The sequence below is a fragment of the Equus caballus genome, chromosome 5, assembly GCF_041296265.1.
Source record: "Equus caballus isolate H_3958 breed thoroughbred chromosome 5, TB-T2T, whole genome shotgun sequence".
Classification (NCBI taxonomy): Eukaryota; Metazoa; Chordata; class Mammalia; order Perissodactyla; family Equidae; genus Equus; species Equus caballus.
In genome coordinates, this window is record NC_091688.1 from 44581905 (window position 1) to 44602848 (window position 20944).

The 20944-nt window shown below is 38.3% G+C and overlaps 1 protein-coding gene across 17 annotated transcripts in view; it reads left to right on the forward strand.

Moving 5' to 3' along the window:
• The window catches only part of POGZ (pogo transposable element derived with ZNF domain), a 49455-nt gene that overhangs the window by 24653 nt on the left and 3858 nt on the right, over window positions 1–20944 (forward strand). For 5 of the 17 annotated variants that reach the window (XM_023641174.2, XM_023641176.2, XM_023641173.2 and 2 more), the window contains 15 exons: window positions 4232–4407; window positions 5369–5477; window positions 6716–7006; window positions 7088–7306; window positions 9451–9557; window positions 10249–10586; window positions 10996–11150; window positions 15672–15772; window positions 16309–16455; window positions 19057–19191; window positions 19305–19477; window positions 19638–19778; window positions 20240–20296; window positions 20502–20614; window positions 20882–20906. In XM_023641174.2, the coding sequence (XP_023496942.1) occupies window positions 4232–4407; window positions 5369–5477; window positions 6716–7006; window positions 7088–7306; window positions 9451–9557; window positions 10249–10586; window positions 10996–11150; window positions 15672–15772; window positions 16309–16455; window positions 19057–19191; window positions 19305–19477; window positions 19638–19778; window positions 20240–20296; window positions 20502–20614; window positions 20882–20906 (2287 nt within the window). The remainder of the gene's footprint in view (window positions 1–4231; window positions 4408–5368; window positions 5478–6715; window positions 7007–7087; window positions 7307–9450; window positions 9558–10248; window positions 10587–10995; window positions 11151–15671; window positions 15773–16308; window positions 16456–19056; window positions 19192–19304; window positions 19478–19637; window positions 19779–20239; window positions 20297–20501; window positions 20615–20881; window positions 20907–20944) is intronic. The other 12 variants (XM_070268255.1, XM_070268257.1, XM_005610131.4 and 9 more) reach the window with 5 other exon arrangements.

The following is a 20944-nucleotide window of genomic DNA, read 5'->3' on the forward strand; positions in this document are numbered from 1 at the left end:
GAAAACATATATGTACACAAAATCTCGTGCACAGATGTTCATAGCAGCATTATTCATTGTAGCCCAAAAGTGGAAACAACCTAAGCTGTTGAATGGATAAACAAAATGTGGTGTATCCATACAGTGGAATATTATTGGGCCATAAAAATGAATAGAGTACTGATATATGCTACAACATGAATGAACTTGGAAAACATAATGCTAAGTGAAAGAAGTCAGACACAACAGGCCACATATTGTATGTGACTCCATTTATATGAAATGTCCAGAATAGGCAAATCCATAGAGACAGAAAATAGATTAGTGATTCCCAGGGCTAGGAGAGAGGAGAATGGAGAATAACTGCTAATGGTACAAGGTTTCTTTTTGGGGTGATGAAAATGTTCTGGAATTAGATAGTGGTGATAGTTGCACAAAAGCTTATGAATATACTAAAGACCTCTGAATTATGCACTTTAAATTGTTGATATATATGGTATGTAATTATCTCAATAAAGCTTTTAGTTTTTTTAAAGAAAGTGTCTAGAATAAAATTTGGGGACATTTTTACTGTTCTTTTTGCTGTTCTTCAGAATCTGTCGCTTGGCATTTAATAATTATTCCTATAGTTCTAACTGATCATATGTTCTGGTAAGAAACATTGTGAAGTGAAATAAACCACTGCTTAATTCTGAGTTGTGGATGATATGAATTTAACATTATAAATTTCTTACTGTGTACAACTGATTATCATTTTGAACTCCTGTTTAGCCCATTTCAACTCCATTAGCCCTCTTATCTCTGGGTTTAAAGGCTGTGTAAGCAAACTTAAAAGAACGAAGGACAAAATCAAGACCTTCAGATTTGTAAAACAAGCAGAACCTATAGCAAGAGAAGCTGCTGAATCTCCTTCCCTTATTTAATCAGTTTATGGCTGTGGTACCTAGTTTATTTGAGCAAACTTAGAGGCAGGAGATTGGTTGGATAATTCTTTCAAAGGCTTCTTTAAGCCTTAAGATTCTGATTGCCTCTTTCATCCTTTGGAAAAGAACTTTGTAAGACCTTTGAATTGTCAGAATTTCTTTGAGGAAAGACTTAATGCAGAAATCATTACACATAATTCATTAGAAACAATTAAAAATAATAAATGAATAGTTATACTTTAATTTACCCATTGTGACTTGCCATATGCTGCCTTTTGCTTTCAGTTGAGTTGTGACCCTAATCTGGCCTTAGAAACCCAGATTTTTTGTTTGCACTGTATTTTTGAAAACGTCCTAAAAATCCACCAAGATTCAGATATGACCCTGATGTCAGAGAGAATATTTGCAGGAAATGTTTGTGTTAACGTTCTTTATAATAGAAGAGTATGTACAGATTTCATGGGAACATGGTCTATCTTTTGAGACTTGCTACTGCTGGTTGATTTCACATAAATGCAAAAAAATTTCCATCCTTCTCTTCCTGTATGTAGTTGGGATGTTGAGTCAGTGATTATCTTAAGAATTTTTAGGCTTAGATAAATAACAGATAATTCATTTTCTTTTACCCTAGCGGTTAAAATAATGACTAGAAAATAATGTTTTTGCTTAGTCAGTATTTTTCAACCATAAATTCCAAAGGGATAAAAAGAGATTGATGGGGAACCTATAGATTAAAAGAAACTTAAGAAATGTGTCCATTAGTTAAACTTCGTGAACCCTTTTGTAACCTGACTCAAATAGATTCACAGATAGTTGGGTCCAGCCAGTGGCGCAGTGGTTAATATCGCACGTTCTGCTTCGGAGGCCTGGGATTTGCTGGTTTGCATCCTGGGTGCGGACCTACGCACCACTTATCAAGCCATGCTGTGGCAGGCGTCCCACATATAGAGGAAGAAGGGCATGGATGTTAGCTCAGGGCCAGTCTTCTTCAGCAAAAAGAGAAAGATTGGTGTCAGATGTTAGCTCAGGGCTAATCTTCCTCAAAAATAATAATAATACAGACAGTTGTCAGTTTGAATTGTGACTGGGTATTTGATATTAAAGAATTATTTTAATTTTATTTAACTTTATTGAGGTATAATTGACAAATAACATTGTAAGATATTTAAAGTGTACGTCATGGTGATTGATAACATATATATTGTGAAAGGATTCCCATCATCTAGTTAATTAACACTTCCATCGCCTCATGTTATTTGTCTTTTGTGGGGAGGTGAGAACATTTAAGTTCTACTTGCTTAGCAAATTTCAATTACGTAATACAGTGTTATCAACTATAATCACAGAATTGTAATATTTTTAGGAGTGATAATGGTGGTGATATTCTCTTTTTTAAAATTCTTACTTTTTAGAAATACGTATTGAAATATTTATAGATGAAATGATATGATCTGAAACTCGTTTCAGAATAACATGGGAGCTGCTGAGGAGGGTGGGAGGTATAGTTGAAACAAGGTTGGACATAAGTTGATAATTGTTAAAGTGGGTGATGATTACGTCGGGGTTCATTATAGTGTTCTATTTTTCTGTATATTTGCATTTATCCGTAAGAAAATATTTAAGTTAAAAAACTATACATAGTCAATAAATTGCCAGTATTGTGAGTATAAGATAGAACTTTTTGGAATTTTTGTTTGTTTTTCTGTCAGCCTCTATGTAATCACTAGTCTGCTGGTCCAGTAACTATGAGCGTTTAATCCACTGATGGGCTCTCAGTTTCTGGGAGAGAATGTGGGACAAGCCACTGACAGCCTATTAACCACTGACTCTGGTGGGTTAGCTTTGTGGCTAACTGCCGTGACTCCCATCTGTCAAGTGGAACATACCGTTCAGAGCAGTCTGTCCCTTTCTGGTGATTTCAAGTAGAAAGTTGAGGCAATATTTTGCTTGAATCTTTGATTTAGGTATATTAGCTCTCTGAAATTTTCTGTCTGGTTTTGGAGTATTCTTTGTACATCAAGAAATTGATGATTTTTTAGTCAAATGTAGTAAATAGAGGACTTAAAAACATTGACAAAATTACTTTTCTCGCAAATGAAAAAGAATTTAAAATATTTCAATAATTAGCCAGTTTATTAATATTTATTTATATTTATTAATATATTGATTCATGAATGAATCATTATCTTCTGAAGTTGTATCATTTATATGTGGTTTTAGTTAGTTTTTGACCAGGTCTTTTCTTTGTCAGTTTTGATGATGTAAAGAGAAAGAAAGTAGCCCGTCACTCTCTGTTCTCAAATTTATAAAAGACAGTGGTTGTTTACAGAATCTGTTGTATTTCTGAGATTTGACTCACTAGGAAGAGATGCCATTCTTTAGATTCTGTGCACTTGCTGCATTAATGTTTGTTGATGAATATTCCTCTTTTAAAAAAATTATGGGGGCTGGCCTGGTGGCACAACAGTTAAGTTCGCATGTTCTGCTTCGGCAGCCCAGGGTTTGCCAGTTCATTTCCCAGGTACAGACCTACACACCACTTGCCAAGCCATGCTGTGGCAGGCGTCCCACATATAAAGTAGAGGAAGATGGGCACAGATGTTAGCTCAGGGACAGTCTTCATAAGCAAAAAGAGGATTGGCAACAGGTGTTAGCTCAGGGCTAATCTTCCTCCAAAAAAAAAAATAATGAAATAAAAAAAATTAAGGTGGAGAGCCAGCCCCCAGTGGCCTAGCAGTTAAATTCAGTGCAGTTTGCTTTGGCACCCCAGGCACAGACCTACACCACTCAATTAGTGGCCATGCTGAGCTGGCAGCCCACATACTAAATAATAGAGGAAGATTGGCACAGATGTTAGCTCAGGGCAAATCTTCCTAAGCAAAAAAAAAATAATAATAATAATTTAAGATGGATTAGCTAATAACAGAAAACATTCTGGCAAAATAAGTTTTACTTAGTTTAAAGATGGAAAAATAGTTTGTATGTTGTTTTGCTTTGCTGATTTGGTATGGGGAGATTATGTGTGGTCACTTACATCATCAGAGTCAAAATGATAGCCATGTAGAAGTCTCACTGTGTTAAGACATCCCTAGTTAAGATATATGGGGGAGATGTTAGTGAACATCTCCTACCTACCTATTTTTCTACTAGTTGTAGATTTGGGTGAAGTTTAAATTTTTGGTGAATTTGGTGACATCAAACCTGAGGTGAGTGACGGTCTTAGATATTTTTGTGTCTAGGACATGATTTTTTATCTAAGACCATGATGTTTCTTATAAAAAGTGGGCTTTCTCTTACATACCTTTTTTTTTTTTCCTTTTACTCTTTAGCTGGCAATTCTTTGGTCCAACAAGGTGGACAGCCGCTCATCCTAACCCAGAATCCAACCCCAGCTCTGGGCACAATGGTTACTCAGCCAGTATTGAGGCCTGTCCAGGTCATGCAGAATGCCAATCATGTGACTAGTTCCCCTGTGGCCTCACAACCAATATTCATCACTACACAGGTGAGTAGGACTCTGAATTCTGGGACTTGGTCAAGAAGGAGAGACAGACTGTGAACCTGTGGAGCCTCTGATTTTAAAGAGTCTTATTTAGCATCGTTAGAAATAGTTCTGAGTCCTGTCTTTTGACCTGGATTTTCTCATTTGCTATTTTGTAATTTGATGCAGACTTTTGTAGAAAGCTCAGCATAGCGTACAGCTGGGGTACTTTCCTGTTCCTGCCCCTTAGAGGGCTAGTAAGTGATGCGATTGCGATCTGGGCAGAATTAGTGGGAATCCTTGGATTAGGAAGCTTTAACACTTGGCCTTTAGGGCTTCTTGCCCTTTGCTTGGGCTATTTTCCTTAAAATGAGATGAGTGAGTGGACTTTTGAAATCTATGTGTGAAATTGGTGAAGTGCCAGAGATCTTTAGAAGAGAAGGAACATGACTTACTTGATATATAATGTGAACTGAAGTTGAAAGCCTAATGCTGACTGTGGAATGTAAAGGCAAATGCTTCTCTTTGCCTGTGGTTTCCTGAGTTACAAACTTTTCTCTTACAAATTTACCAGAGGTTTATGGCCTTTGAAGTGGACTTTGGGAACAATTTCTTAAAATTGTTTGTTTGTTGAAGCACTCCAGTGAATACTGTTAGTGTCATTTTTTTTTCCTTCTATGCCTTTAGCAGTTTAGGGGCCAGTCTGAGGATGAGGTTTTTTTAAGCTGAGAGTCTCTTAAGACAGGAAGTAGGTTTTCATTTTTGCTTTTATGTACCAAAGCTTATTCTCCAGTTTTGATAATTTGTCACTCACAATTTTACCAAAATTTCTAAATTTCTCTATCTGAGTCATTTAAGAGTTCTAACTCTAGAAAGAGAACCACTAGGTAAGAATGTGGGACTTTTTTTGGATGTAGGTCTTAGTGCAGTCTCTGCTAGAGTTAGCTGGTCTCCATGTTAAAGATCATTTTGCTTTTTAATGCAGGGATTTCCTGTAAGAAATGTTCGGCCTGTACAAAATGCAATGAATCAGGTTGGGATTGTGCTGAACGTACAGCAAGGCCAAACGGTTAGACCAATTACACTAGTCCCAGGTAAGGAAAAGTGTCTGTCCATTTGGAATAAACTGGCATCCAGAGATTTGTTTTTATTGTCTCAGAACACTCTAGGTCATTTAAAAAGTGTATTTAAGGAAAATCTAAAAATAGAAAAATCATATGGATTTAAGCCCAATTTTTAAAAAACTGTTTCTAACCTTTGGCCAGGGTGGTGGTTTTATTTATTTATTTTTTAAATTTTTTACCACCCTTCATGAAGTAGTAAAACAGGGTTTATATAGTCATGGTTTTGGTGTTTTAGTTAGCTATTAAGTTTGTTATCCTGAAGAAATATTATTAATGCAAACTCTCGAATTCCATATTATGTATGTCTACTCACTTACATAGTGGCATTACAAACTTTATTTTGCTTTAATTCTATAGCATAGATTTTAGATATAAACTAAACAAATGACACCCTTTGAAGATAAATATTTCCAATGACTAGTTAGGATTTTTTTAAGAAACTGAATTGAAACATAATTTTAAAAATCTCATAATTTTCCCCTAGTTCTTTACTTAGTGTTTGTAAGTTTATTACAATTCAGACCAAAAAGAATGTTTTAAATTTAGTTGTTGTAAGGGTATCTCTGTAGTTTGTCCTCCTAAGTTTTTGTTGTTGTTCTCAGAGCCCACAGAGTTTTTTTGGCCTTCGGTCTCATGAGCTTATTCTGTCTCGTTCTGATACTTCTTAAATATTTGTCAGTGGAATTGTCTATAGCTGAGCCAGGAGACTCACCTTTGGGATATCCTAGTAGAATGGCATAGTCAGTCTTCTATTGGAGTTAATGTAAAAGAATGGAAGACTTTTTTAGTATTCTGAGGAAGATCGCTTTTTTTAGGACCAAGTCTGCCCTTTGGCCTGTATATCCCTCTGCTGCCTCCCACTCTGTACCCATCCTTTCTCTTTGAATACCGAGGTCAAGCTGCTCCTGATTGTGTTCTTTGAGTAGAAAAGGCAGAGTGGTAAGGTGTTTTGGGAGGAGTTGAAGGGAATCTTCTTTCTTGAATTTGACATTTTTAGGGCTGATTACCTAGCCTATTCTTTAATCAGCTTGGACACCTGTTGTCTTAGACATTAGAATCTGTGCTACTCTTGGTAACCTCTGCTGGTCACCAGTCACTTTGGGGAAATAATGTTTTCCTATTCCAGTATTTCCAGTAAAGACGGGGAATATTTTATAGGTAAGCTCATTGACCAAGATTTGGTACTTTTCTCTGTCTCTCTTTTGAAGCCCCAGGTACCCAGTTTGTTAAGCCAACAGTTGGAGTTCCACAAGTGTTCTCTCAGATGACCCCAGTGAGGCCGGGCTCCACGATGCCTGTGCGGCCCACCACCAACACCTTCACCACCGTCATCCCAGCCACTCTCACCATTCGAAGCACCGTCCCACAGTCCCAGTCCCAGCAGACCAAGTCCACTCCCAGCACTTCCACCACTCCCACCGCCACACAGCCAACCTCACTGGGGCAACTAGCTGTTCAGCCTCCAGGCCAATCCAACCAGACCCCGAATCCCAAACTAGGTGAGGCTTGGGAATAGGAGATGGCAGAGCTGGGTCGGGGTGGTGGGTGGAGAACAGATGATTATCACTTGGCCAACATAGCTCCCTCCTTCCCCTCTCCACCTGCAGTGAGCATTGCCAGCTTTGTCACTGTGAAGCGACCTGGGGTTACAGGTGAAAATAGCAATGAAGTGGCCAAACTGGTGAATACCCTTAACACCATCCCTTCCCTGGGCCAGAGTCCTGGGCCAGTGGTGGTATCCAACAACAGCTCTGCCCATGGCTCTCAAAGAACCAGCGGACCTGAGTCTTCAATGAAAGGTACAATAACCTGAAAGACTCTGAGCAGCCAATCATTCAGAAACATTAATAAACCATTTGTCGTATCAGAACTCTTTACTTTGAAATAAACAGAATCAAATATAGTTGCTATAAATCTGTTCCCACAGAAACTTTAGTATAGTAAAGGGGATAGCAACTGGTGAAAAGCGTAACTAGAGCAGCTATAAGGAATTCTGTCTTAATTATACTTTGGAGATTAGTGAAATGGATTGATCAGAGATGAGTGGGATAATCAAAATATAGCTTTATGGGGGAGATGGATTTCTGAATAAGGTTTTAAAGTCAGGATTTGATAGAGAGGTTTTGAGGTGCAGAAGGGTATGAACATGAGGGTTTTCAGTGGTCTAAAGCAGGAGTCAGCAAACTTTTTCTGTAAAGGACCACATAGTACATATTTTAGGCTTTATGCGCAATGTGGTCTCTGTCACAGCTACTCAACTCTGCCCTTGGGGTGCAGTAGCAGTCACAGGCAGTATGCAAATGAATGAGCATGACTGCTCCACTAAAACTCTTCATGGACTCTGAATTTTTAATTGCATGTAATTTTCATGTGTCAGAAAGTCTTTTTCTTCCTTTGCTTTTATTTCAACCATTTAAAAATGTAAAAACCTTTAACAAATGGTGGTGGGAAAACTGGATATCCGATGTAAAAAAATAAAAGTTGGACTCTTACCATACACTGTATACAAAAATTAACTCAATGAATCAGAGACCGAAACATAAGAGCTACAACTATAAAACTCTTAGAAGAAAACATAGGGGAAAAGCCTCATGACATTGGCTTTGGCAATGATTTCTTGTATATGATACCCAAAACATGGGCAATGAAAGAAAAAATAGGTAAATGGGACTACATCAAATTATAAAATGTTAGGGCATCAAAGGACACTATCAACTGAGTGAGAAGGCAACCCACTGAATGGGAGAAAATATTTGCAAATCTTATATCTGATTAGAGGTTAATTTCCAGAATATATAAAGAACTTCTACAATTCAACAACGAAAGAACAAATAACATAATTAAAAAATGGGCAAAACTGTTGAATAGACATTTCTCCAAAGAAGGTATACAGATGGCCATAAGCGCACAAAAAGTTGCTAAACATCACTAATCATTAGGAAATGCAAATCAAACTACAATGACATACTACTTCATACCCGTTAGGATGGCTGTTATCCAAAATCCCTGCAAAATAACAAGTGTTGGTGAGGATGTGGAGAAATTTGGAACCCTCTGCATTGCTGGTGGGAATGTAAAGTGGTATGATGGTCCCTTAAAAAATGAAACTTCAAATTACCATATGATTCAGCAATTCCACTCTTAGGTATCTACCCCAAAGAACTGAAAGCAGGGACCCGAACAGATATTTGTACACCCATGTTCGTAGCAGCATTATTCACAATATCCAGAAGGTAGAAGCATCCCAAATGTCTATCAACTGATGAACGGATAAACAAAATATGGTATATACATAGAATGGTATATTGTTAACCCTTAAAGAAGGAAATTCTGACACGTGGTATAACATTCATGAACCTTGAAGACATTATGCTAAGTATTGAAATAAGCCAGTCAAAAGAGGACAAATACTGTATGGTTTCACTTATGTGAAGTACCTTGAGTAGTCAAATTCATAGAAACAGAAAGTAGAATGGTGATTGCCAGAGACTAGGAGGAGGGGCGAATGGGGAATTATTGTTTAATGGGTATAGAGTTTCACTTTTGCAAGATGAAAAAGAGTTCTCGATGTTGCTTGCTCAACAATGTGAATGTACTTAACACAACTGAACTGTACACTTTAAAATGGTTGAGAGGTAAATTTTATGTATATATTACTAGAATTAAAGAAAAAAACTTACGTAACAAAAAATGTAAAAGCTGTTCTTAGCTCATGAGTCAAACAGAAACTGGGAGCTGGCTCGATTGGGTCTGCAAGCCATGATTTGCTAACTCTTGGCCTAGAGAGAAGAACAGTAAAAGGAATGTTCCTCACGGTGCTCTCTCATGCTTGCCTGTCGATCTTAGTATGTCCCACAGGGAATGTTGAACCTTTTTCCAAAAGGCCAGTAATCTTTTGCAGTATCATCTTATTAATCTTATCAATGCTTCTCACTTTTTCCAGTTAGCTCTTCCATCCCAGTGTTTGACCTCCAGGATGGTGGACGGAAAATATGTCCCCGGTGTAATGCTCAATTCCGCGTTACTGAAGCTTTGAGAGGTCACATGTGTGTAAGTGATGTCACCTGTGATGGGGATTCAGCTTAAACGGCTACCACTGTATACCTCCTGTAGCATTGGGAGCTTGTGAAGCAGGGCCTCTGAAATGACTTGGAAGCTTTTTAAAGGGCTATTCTCTCTTTTGACCTGTTTTAGAAGAGTTAGGTACTTTGGAATTTGATAGGATACATTTAAAGAACCTCAAATAAATTGGAATGTATGTGACCTTAATTCCTTAGTTGTGGTAGATTTTGAAACTGCAGAGAAGGACAAGTTTGTTAATAATCAGAACTCAAACTCGGTTAACCTCAGTTCATTTTTTATTTATTGTGTCATTGGATGAATGAGGAACTAACTAGTTCCCGTTTCCAGCCTTTTCATTTCTTGATATTAGTCCAGATGCAGAGGCTGGGACTTCTTCCTGCCAGGGAGCTCAGAGGCAAGTTATGCTAGTGAGTGGTTAAAGGATCTAAGGCAGGAAGGAGAAGTACAAATAATGATGTTTACAGTGGCATATGGCTGTAAATGTATATACTCTAGAAAAAGAATGAAACTTAGAAACACTATAGAAAACTGAAGGGTGAAAGCTGGATGAGAATACACAGAACCAAACTGTTACTAAGGAATGTTAGTTAAGTTGAGGAGTTAGCACATCCTAGGCTCCAGGATAACCAGAATGATGAGATGTCTTCTTTCTTTATAGTACTGTTGCCCAGAAATGGTTGAATACCAGAAGAAAGGAAAGTCTCTGGATTCAGAACCCAGTGTCCCATCAGCAGCAAAGCCCCCATCCCCTGAGAAAACTGCTCCTGTTGCTTCCACACCCTCTTCTACACCTATTCCTGCTCTGTCACCACCTACCAAAGTACCAGAGCCAAATGAGAATGTGGGTGATGCTGTCCAGACCAAGCTCATTATGCTAGTAGATGACTTCTACTATGGACGGGACGGGGGCAGAGTAGCCCAACTCACAAACTTCCCTAAGGTCGCTACATCTTTCCGATGCCCACATTGTACCAAAAGGCTAAAAAACAACATTCGGTAAGTGTTTAAGTGCTTTGGAAGTTACCTTGGACAAGAGAAGACTGAAATTTTCCTATATATTTATATAAATATTTTCTTATATATTTAATTTCTCTTTGGAGAATCGTCCTATTATTCAGTCTGGCTAAGGATTATCAGTAAATCAATACGTAGTACTATAGAAGGAGGTGTTGTGGTAATAAAGAAAGAAATAACTCTGGGTAGAATAAGGGAGACCAGTGCATCTCTTTCTATAGAACTCTTAGTTCTAGGAACCCTTTTCTGGACTCAGAAAAGGACTGTCCCAAACAGAGGAAGGTGGGGGAAGGGGGAGCATGTAGTGTCTGTTCTGTGATTCTGCTGTTATGTTTCTCGAAGGCTACTGATTCTTATGTTTTGTGTACTTTCCCTTTGTGCTGTGCTACAGATTCATGAACCACATGAAACACCACGTAGAACTTGATCAGCAGAATGGTGAAGTGGATGGTCATACTATCTGCCAACACTGTTATCGCCAGTTTTCCACTCCCTTCCAGCTCCAGTGCCACTTGGAAAATGTTCATAGTCCCTATGAATCGACTAGTAAGTTTAGAAACTCTTAAACTCTAGGGGTATGGTTTGCTTTTCATTCATGAATGGCACTAGGGAGAGTCCATTATATTTATTTGTTTGTCAGTAATAGTGTAGAGAATGTCTTTGCAGTATCTGTAGTTAATTCCTTACTTCACTTACTGTATTTTCTAACAAGCCTGACTTCTACTCTGTTCAAACATGAATTCAGTGCTGGATCCTGAATCATTAGGGGCTTTAGTTCAGGATCACTGTAGAGAGAGAGATCAGTGTAATGGATTTATTACCTAGATCTTTTTATAGAAGGAGCAGTCATCTATATTTGGACCTTTACTTTAGTTAGTATCCTGATAGGTTTTATGTAGGATATTATAAATTACCATTAAGACAGTTTTCAATGAAAATTTTCAGTGAAAGTTTTCACCTTTCAATGAAATATAAGATAAGTTGGAGTGTTATCTTCACTGTACATCCTACAGACGAGGGAACACAGGCTGGACACAAGCTCAGAAAAATTAAATCTTTTGCTTAAGAGCATACACCTGTAGTAGTGTGACATTGTGAGGATTTGAGCCCAGTCTTCTTAGACTGTTTCCTATATCCTTTAAGGGATTTCTAATTTTGTTGAAGAGACAAAAATTATGTAACTATAGGAAAATGTGAGAACAAGACAGTGTATTTATTATAAACATATGCATCGTATGATACCGATGATAGATGAATTCGTTGAGAGAAGGGAAAAGATCCTTGTGGCCAGATTTCATAGAACAGCTAAAACTTTTAAGCTCTTTAAGTGTAAGAAGGATTTAGTTGGGTGGAAAGTAGGAAGAAAAGCTTTTAGGTGATGGGAAATGGCATGAGAAACAGGTAAAGACAGAAATATGTGTATTATCTGGATGCTTTTGTTGCACATTATAAAAATCTTGACTAAAAGTGAATTAACCAATAAGGACATCTATTATATCGTTTAGCTGAGAGGACTTGAGGTAGAGTAAGCTTCAAGCCCAGAACTTGAGTGTTCTGCCTCTCAACAATTCTCTTGTCTCTGGCTCATAGCAGGGGGGCTGTGTTAGTTTCAGGCATTACATTCACAGGTAAAACTGTGCAGATGAAGAAGAGACCATATTTTCCTGTGTCTTTCCTGAATCTGTTTCTTACAAAGCAAAATTGCTTTCCCTTTATATCTCCTTGGCCTTGGTCATATTGGCAAGGGGAGTGGAATTTCCGTGAGAGGCTTATATTAATGCTGGTCAATAGCAATATAACATGAGCTACATATGTAATTTTAATTTTTTAGTAGCCATTTTAAGTAAAAAAGTGATATTAATTTTAGTAGTATGTTTTATTTAACTCAGTGTATCCAAAATATCTTTTCAACATATCATCAAAATTTTAAAATTCATCAGATAGTTAATATTCCTTTTTTTTCCTCATTAAAAACTGATTTTTTTGAAAACTCGTGTGCGTATTATACTCACAGCAAATTTCAATTTGGGCTCACCACATTTCAAGCGTTCACTAGCTGTGTGTTACTGATGGTTACTGTAGTGGACAGTGGAACTTTGGACTAATCATTTGGGAGTAGAATGGGTATTGGAATCAGTTGTCATAACACCATAGTGTAGTGGCAGAATAGCCAGCTTAGGCTAGGTTAGGACACAAACTTCTTCACTGCCAGTGTTGGAAAGCCTGAATAGCTCATCTGCACTTCCCAGGGAAAGCACCTGACTCATTTTTTGTACAGAACCTGATGGGTGGGTTTTGTTACTGCATTTATATCTGGATTATATATATAGGAAAGATAAATTTTTCCTTATAGAAAAAAACAGACAGTGCAAAACCTCATCGATCCTTTTCTCTTGCTTTACCAGTCTGTCATCCGACTTATATTTTTGAATATCTTATGATTTAAAATTTATACTGATCAAAAACCTGAGAAATTGTTAATCCCAACAGGTAAATACCTTTTCTATACTTTAGTATGTATCCATTCTATTCTTGGATTTTTTGGTAACTCCCCTTTTTTGCACCAATGGCAGATCTTGCATGAAGGTAGCTTATTTTTTAATGTTAATATTCTGGGACCCGTTGCTTTCTTTTTAATTTTGGAAAAATATTTTTTATTTTCTGAAGTGTTTTTAAATTAAATTATAGACATAATGACATTTCGCCCTGAATACTTCAGTATGTATATCTAAAAAGTAAGGATGTTTTTCTATATATAGCCATAGTACCTTTGTCAAGACCTAACTGAATTAATCATAAATCATTAATATCATCTAATACCTAGTCCATTTTCAGATTTCCTGAATTGTCCCCAAAACATCATGGATCATAATATTTAATTAAGGTAACAGTATAATCTTACTAGCATTATATTTTTCTTCACACTTGCTGAAGGGTAGTAGACTGAAGAAGAGGTAGGACTGAAGGAAGGATGCTTCAGGAGGCTTAGCCATGTTCAGGTGTCAGGGGGAGGATCCTGTGTGGAAAAAGACTCTAGATGGAGAACTAATTGCTTGATTAAAGTCTTGGAGTACATGGAATGATGAGGTTAGATGAGCCTTAGAAAGACATGAGGGATCTCTCCTCCCATAATTTGGAGAACAGGAAGCAGAAGCTCTAGTAGTTCACGTGTATTTTCTCAAAGCAAGAGACTGTCTTAGGTGTTAAGGAGATGAGGGTGATGGTGCTGGGAGGGACAGCCACTTTGTATAGCCACTTTGGAAAGATCACTCAATTCTGCCTCTTGAATCTTTTTGCACATCAGCTCCTTCCCCTGTAGAACAGATGTGGAAGGTTATTAGAGAGCTCTTAAATCCACTGATACCTTAGGTTCTTATCTCACTGATTTTCATGGTATGAGATAATACATATATATCTTACCGTGGTGTTTGTGTATTAGAAATTGCTTATTAAATGTTGTCGTTGATGCTGTGTGACAGCTGTAACAACGGAGCTGATAAATAGGTTGTAGGAAAAGCCTTTGAGGTTGAATGAGATTGCCCAGGGAAAACTTAGAATAAGAGGCTTGGACAGAAGATTGGAAAATACCAGTGCTTATAGGTGTTTTAGAAAAGAAAAAAAGTAATTAAAGGAGATGAATGAATTGAATTGAGTGGTAAGGAGGAAAAAACAGGAGAAAATATTGTCATGCCACTAGTTACTGTTTCCGAATCATGTCATGTACTTTGCTCCTGTTCTTCTCTTGGCTCCTCTGTCAGGCAAACCCCTATTTTTCTTTCAAGATTCAGCTTATATATCTTATATATAAGCCTTCCCTGATTCCTCTAGGCAGAATTTTTTATTTCTTTATCTATGTCGTTATAGCATCTAACATAACTCTAGGCGGTGGTTCTAAATGGAGTGCAGACCCCTTTGAGAATAAACTCAAAACTTGTGAACCCTCTTCCCAGAAAAATATGTATTTTACTCTTTTGCAAGTAGTTTCAAGGGATACCTGGGTTCCCTGAGAGGGACCCCAGATTAAGAAGCCCTAGCTTTTTGTTTGCTTGTTTTACTTTAAAGAATTATTTCACCTTCATTCTTTTTCAGGGGGGAGGGGTTGGACATTATCCAGTAAATGCTTAAAGCTTCAAATTTACAGTTTTCATTTTTGCAAAAACTTGAAAATAATTCCACTGACAGTAAGAAAAATACGAATAACTATCTTTATTTTGCCTGTATAATTCAAAATATCTAGCAAGTAAAATTTTTACCAAAAATTCAGAATTGCAGCCTAATAAGCTTGACAAAATGACTAATTTCAAAGTTTAATTATCTCAAATTTGTTAATACTGAAATAATACAATAACTCATAACAAGGCAAGAACTTCTGTTCATGATTGTCAGTCTTTTTGAGGACAAATTCTTAGTTGTACTTATTTAGTAGATGTTCAGTAAATGTTTGTTCAATTATTTATACAGGTAACCATTGTCTATCCTTGAGCAGAGGAATGAAGTAATGTAGTATTTTAAAGGAATTCATTTGAGAGTGGCATGTAAAGAATAGATATGTACTTTATTTAGTGGAGAGACAGGAGATATTGGAAGCCAGGTGATAAGCAATAGGAAATCTTAGGGGCATCTACCAAAATTTTGCCTGTTAGGAGAAGTGATAATTCCTAGATGTGCTTTGGAAGAATGGTGACAGAACACAGGGGTTTGGAGTCAGAGATAGTGCCCAGGTTTTGAGCTCAGGAAGAGGTGGGGAAATTAGAAGGGAAACAATGGGAAACAGGAGGATGCTGAATTAAGATAGAATTGATGGTAGAATATCCAATTAAAAATGTCTTGTACACAGTTCAAAATCTAAAATGGAGCTTTGGTAAGAAGTCTGAGCTAGAGACATAAGGATAGTTGTTATCAGCAACGCAGAGGTTAAGATGGAACCATTTTAAAGAATAGAAGAGACATAGTGATTTATTGACTATTGAAAATGAAGATATAGGAGTCAGAGAAAATAAAGATTATGAGTCAGCAGGACTTTGGTCTTATTTTCAGGTGGATTTATTGATTATTTTTTTCTTACAGCCAAGTGCAAGATCTGTGAGTGGGCATTTGAGAGTGAGCCACTATTTCTCCAGCATATGAAGGATACACATAAGCCTGGAGAGATGCCTTATGTTTGCCAGGTATGACCTTCTTCTCCAGGGAGCTTGAGCCATTTCACCCTTGGCTGAATACAAAGAATCCACTAGTGATCATTGCTCAATACCTAGTGCACACACTCAGTTTTAGGAGCACTGAGGAGACATAGAAGAAATAGTGAACACAGTTTCTGTTTCCAGATTTTTCCATGCAGAAGAAAAACATAAAGGAACATATGCATGTACCCAGTCAGGGAACATATGCATGTACTAAGGGAGTGTCTGTCTCCTGAACTTGCCCTTTGGAGATGGACAGAGAAAACTCCTCTTTACTCCTCTTAGTCATAGAATAAGGCTTGTTCTCAGACTTTCCTGTCTTTCCATATTTTTATCTTAGTTCACAGATGAATTTATCACAAACCTAGTCCTACATTACAAAGTGAGAAAAATAATTTGATTTCTATACATTTAGGAAAAATCTTTTTTTTTTTTCATATTTTAACATTTTTGTTGCTACCTCTTTTTTAAGACTTCTGTTGTTCACTTCATTCTTGGCTTATTTTCCCTCTTATGTGACTCAGGTGTGTCAGTATCGCTCCTCACTCTACTCTGAGGTAGATGTCCATTTTCGGATGATCCATGAGGATACTCGGCATCTGCTCTGCCCTTACTGCCTGAAGGTCTTCAAAAATGGCAATGCATTCCAGCAGCATTACATGAGGCACCAGGTACCAGGCACCAAGCAATTCCCATATTCTCATTTTTTAAATTTATGGATACTGTGGCCAGGGCTGAGCTAGGATGATAGTTTTGGTAGAGCAGATAATATACATGTGTTTGTAAAAATTTATTGAATATCAGTTATGTGCCATGCATTGAACTAGTTGCTAGAGATTTAATGGTAAACAAGACAGTTAAATAGTACAATAAAGCATGAAGAATGTTGTGTTAGGGGAAATATAGGATACAGAAAAGCATATACCTATTCTAGGAGCTTAGTAAGGCTTCCAGGAAGGAGGGTGTTCCCAGATTTGGAGGATGAGTAAGGATGAGCCAGGTGAAGTGAGATAGAAGAACAGTGTGCTGGAAGGTACAGGGCAAGAGTGGAGGTTCAAAGACTTGAAAGAAGTTCAGTGTGGTTGGAGTCTAGGGTATAAGGAGGAGGTTGGAAGGAATCTTTTAAGCTATGAAAAGGAGTTTTAACTTTATAGTAAGTTATTGGGAAGCCATTAAAGCAATTTTTAAGTCCCGAAGTGATGTTCAAATTTGCTTTTAGTTATGATTACACTGGTTGTGCTAAGAAGAATGGATTGAAGGAGATTAAGACTAGAATTAGGGAGATTAGCCAAAGGCTTTTTCAGTACTTTAGATGAGAGTCAATAGTGGCTTTTGGCTTTTGAAATGAAAAAAAAAAGAGGATAGAGTTGACAGATATGGAGAAGATAAGTGATATTTATGATATAGAGATAGATTAGGTGAATAGTTAGTGCATAAGATTCTGTTGTGGCCAATTGGATGACTGGTGGGACTGTTTTTTGAGGTAGAAACACTGGAGAAAGTAAGTTTTGGGTGGAGGATTATTAGTTTGGATATTCTGAGTTAGCAATATCTGTGGACATCAAGTGTAGTTGTCCATTAAACACGTAGTTGGATATATAGATCTGAAGCCTGGGTTGTGGAAAAGATACTTAGGAATCATTCTACAAATCCAGTGGGTTTTAAACTTTTAAGTGCTCTGCACCCCTACCCCTAACTGAGAATAGGGTGAAGGCTTAGGGCCCCTCAAGTCTCTAGCCACAAAGCCAGGACCATAGTCCTAGGAGGAAAACCAGAGGAGTCTTAGCGTCAAGGAAGCTGAGGGGAGAAGAGTGTTTCAAAGAAAAGAGCGTAATCAAAATGTTACAGGAAGGTTACCAGGGAAAAGGGGGGGTGGGGGGAGGGCACAGAGGGGGAAGTGGTGTACCCACAACATGACTAAGAAAAATGTACAACTGAAATCTCACAAGGTTGTAATCTATCATAACATTAATAAAAAAAAAAAATGTTACAGGAAGGTATCAAGCAAGATAGAAAGTTAGAGTTAGACGTTTGGTTTAGCAACATTGATGGGAGCCTTTTTGTTGGTTAGTAGGGTGGAAGTCAAATTTTACCTGGACGAATGAATGAGAGGTAAGGAAATGGAGAAAACTTACTTAAAGAAGCTTATTTAGGAAGGGGGGACTGGGGGTGGTAGATCCGGGGGAAGAGGTAGCAAGGGAGAATTTGTTGTTGTTGCTTTTGTTGTATTTTGTTTTTAAGATGGAATAGATACAACCTTGTTTCAAATGCTACAAAATAGGATCCACTAGAGGAGGACAGAGTGAAGGTACATAAGAGAGGGCACAAAGTGGAGAGCAAGATGGGTGCACCTGTGCATAATGTTCCCGTGTGTGCGCACAAACACACCCATACTCCCACTTTGTAAGCACCCTCTTAGGCTCACACACTGGTTTCCACAGTAGTGACTGCTGATAATCTACCACAAATGTACTTCTAGATACCAGCATGGAAATCGTCTCTTGTAACTGAGCTGAGGTTATAGAGCCTTGCTCTCCCAGGAAAGAAAATAACAGGCGTGGGTCCTGTTTTTGAACGACTTCAGTACTAGGCAGACTGAATCCTCAAAATGGTCCCACAGGAGGCATATCTGTATATAAGTGTTGAGAGGAAAGATAGCTAGGTATAGAAAAATACTGTCATTTGTGTTAAAAAAGAAAAAGAAAGAAAGAAAAAAACCAGGGAGGTGGTAATTGGAGACATATGTTTGTTATATGGTTATATGCATAGACTGTCAATGAAAGAATACCCAAGAAACTGGTAACAAGTTGTTTCTGTGGAAAGGGACTGAGAGTTGGAGTTGAAGGCAAACTTACAACATGAGGGAGTACAGAATAAAAGTATAATTTTTTTTAACCATGTACATTTTGTTGTATTTAAAAAAATAAGAAAAAGAATATGCAGAAGTGGGCAGCAGTGTTTGCACTGTAAAGATAGAGCATGGGCAAGTAAGGCTTAAGCCACTCATCCAGATTGCTAAAGCAGGTCAGGAAGAGAGGCTGGAGGACCTAGTCGTCCTGGCTGTGAGTCCGCCTTTCTTTGGGAACATGGGACATGATGATTCTCAGTGGTAGGTTTTGGTGTTGTAGTGTGTATTTCTTTCCTACTCTCTTAAATTGTGAACAGAAAGGTGGAAAGAATGATATGATTCGCGTCAATCTGCCTTGCTCCTCAGGGAAGAAAATTCATTGGGAACCTTTAACGAATTCTCTCTCTTTCTTTTCCCCCTTCAGAAGAGGAATGTTTATCACTGCAACAAATGCAGGCTGCAGTTTCTCTTTGCCAAGGACAAAATTGAACACAAGCTGCAGCACCATAAAACTTTCCGTAAACCCAAGCAGCTGGAAGGTTTGAAACCAGGCACCAAGGTAAGGGTTTGTCAGTGTTTTCTCTACAGATGCAAGAGAGGAGGAATGGAGATTTTCAGTATTCTGAGGTTTAGTGTGGATAATGTCTGATTGTTCCTTCCCTTGACTCATAGGTGACAATCCGGGCTTCCCGAGGGCAGCCACGATCTGTTCCTGTATCGACCAGTGATGCACCTCCCAGCACTTTGCAGGAGGCGGCGCCACTGACTTCCTCAGCAGACCCTCTGCCCGTCTTCCTTTATCCCCCTGTCCAGCGCAACATCCAGAAGAGAGCTGTTAGGAAAATGTCAGTACCGTCTTCTAGAGGCTGGGGGCTGGGTGGGCACTATTGATAATTCCTGATAGCCAGTGTAATCTGGTAGCATTTTAGCAGGATATGTTGTCTAAAGCCCTACAATTTGGGGACCCCTGAGGCATTAATGAAAATTTTCCTTGTTTCTTGACAGGAGTGTCATGGGTCGGCAGACATGTCTGGAGTGCAGCTTTGAGATCCCAGATTTCCCTAATCACTTCCCTACTTACGTTCACTGCTCTCTGTGTCGCTATAGCACCTGCTGCTCTCGAGCTTATGCCAACCACATGATCAAGTAAGTCGTGATTAAATCTGGCCCCCTCTGGGAGTTCAGATTCTCCAGAACTCTTTTCATTCCCTCCCCTGCTTCTAGTCTGTTTCTTCCTTCAACCCTTAGAGCTGTTTTTCCATCTCTCCAAGCAGGGTTAGAGGCCAAACCTGTGTTCATTTGGCCTTGATGGTCTGTGCTCTCATTTTGTAGGACCTTCCTACTCAAAGTAGGGTCCAAGGACCAGCAGCACTAGGTGGGACCTTATTGGAAATGCCCCACCCGAGTCCTACTCTGTCAGAATGTGCATTTTAAGAGATTCCTTGGTGAATCATATGCGTAGTAAGGAGATGTTAAAAGGAGAGGAAAACTGACTTGGGTTGAAGTTAGGATGGATGGAAGAGGCATCTCCTTTGTTGGGGCATTGTCAGTGGCTGGTGAGTTTAGCTAACAGAACCTTCTAACTCATACCACTTTTTCTTTGTCAGCAATCATGTTCCACGGAAAAGCCCCAAGTATTTGGCTTTGTTTAAAAATTCTGTGAGGTAAGGAAAAACTTATTGATGGTCTCTTAATTTTTCAAGTTTTTACATTGAATCCTTTAAATTATTTGGGTGGAGTGGGTATGTGAATTACTTTGAGAGAGAGAAGAAAGGAAGGACACTCCTTTTCTTTATTAAGCCTTAAAGCTTAACACCCTCTAGTGTCAGTGTTCTATTTGTCTTATATATTCTTGACTCTGTTTCTTAGTGGAATCAAGCTGGCTTGCACTTCATGTACCTTTGTGACTTCTGTGGGAGATGCCATGGCCAAGCATTTGGTATTCAACCCCTCTCACAGATCCAGCAGCATCCTGCCACGGGGTAAGTAGGGGAGATGGAGGTCAGAGCAAGAAAGAAAAAAAAGATAAGGATACAAGTCATACTATATGAGTCGGGAGCATCCCTACCTGGCCTTACCCATTCACAGCTGAGACATACTTCACAAATTGGAAGCATTCTAACCTGAAGTTGATGTAAGACTGGGAGGGTAGTAGTTTTGCTTTTTTGCTTGAAATCCCAGAACACCGTCTTTGGAGGGCTTGTTCCTTCACTGAACTAACTTTTTTTTTATTGTCTCATTTTCCATAGGACTCACTTGGATATCTCACTCAAGGTAACAGAAACTCACTTCATGGTTTAATTTCTGTTTTG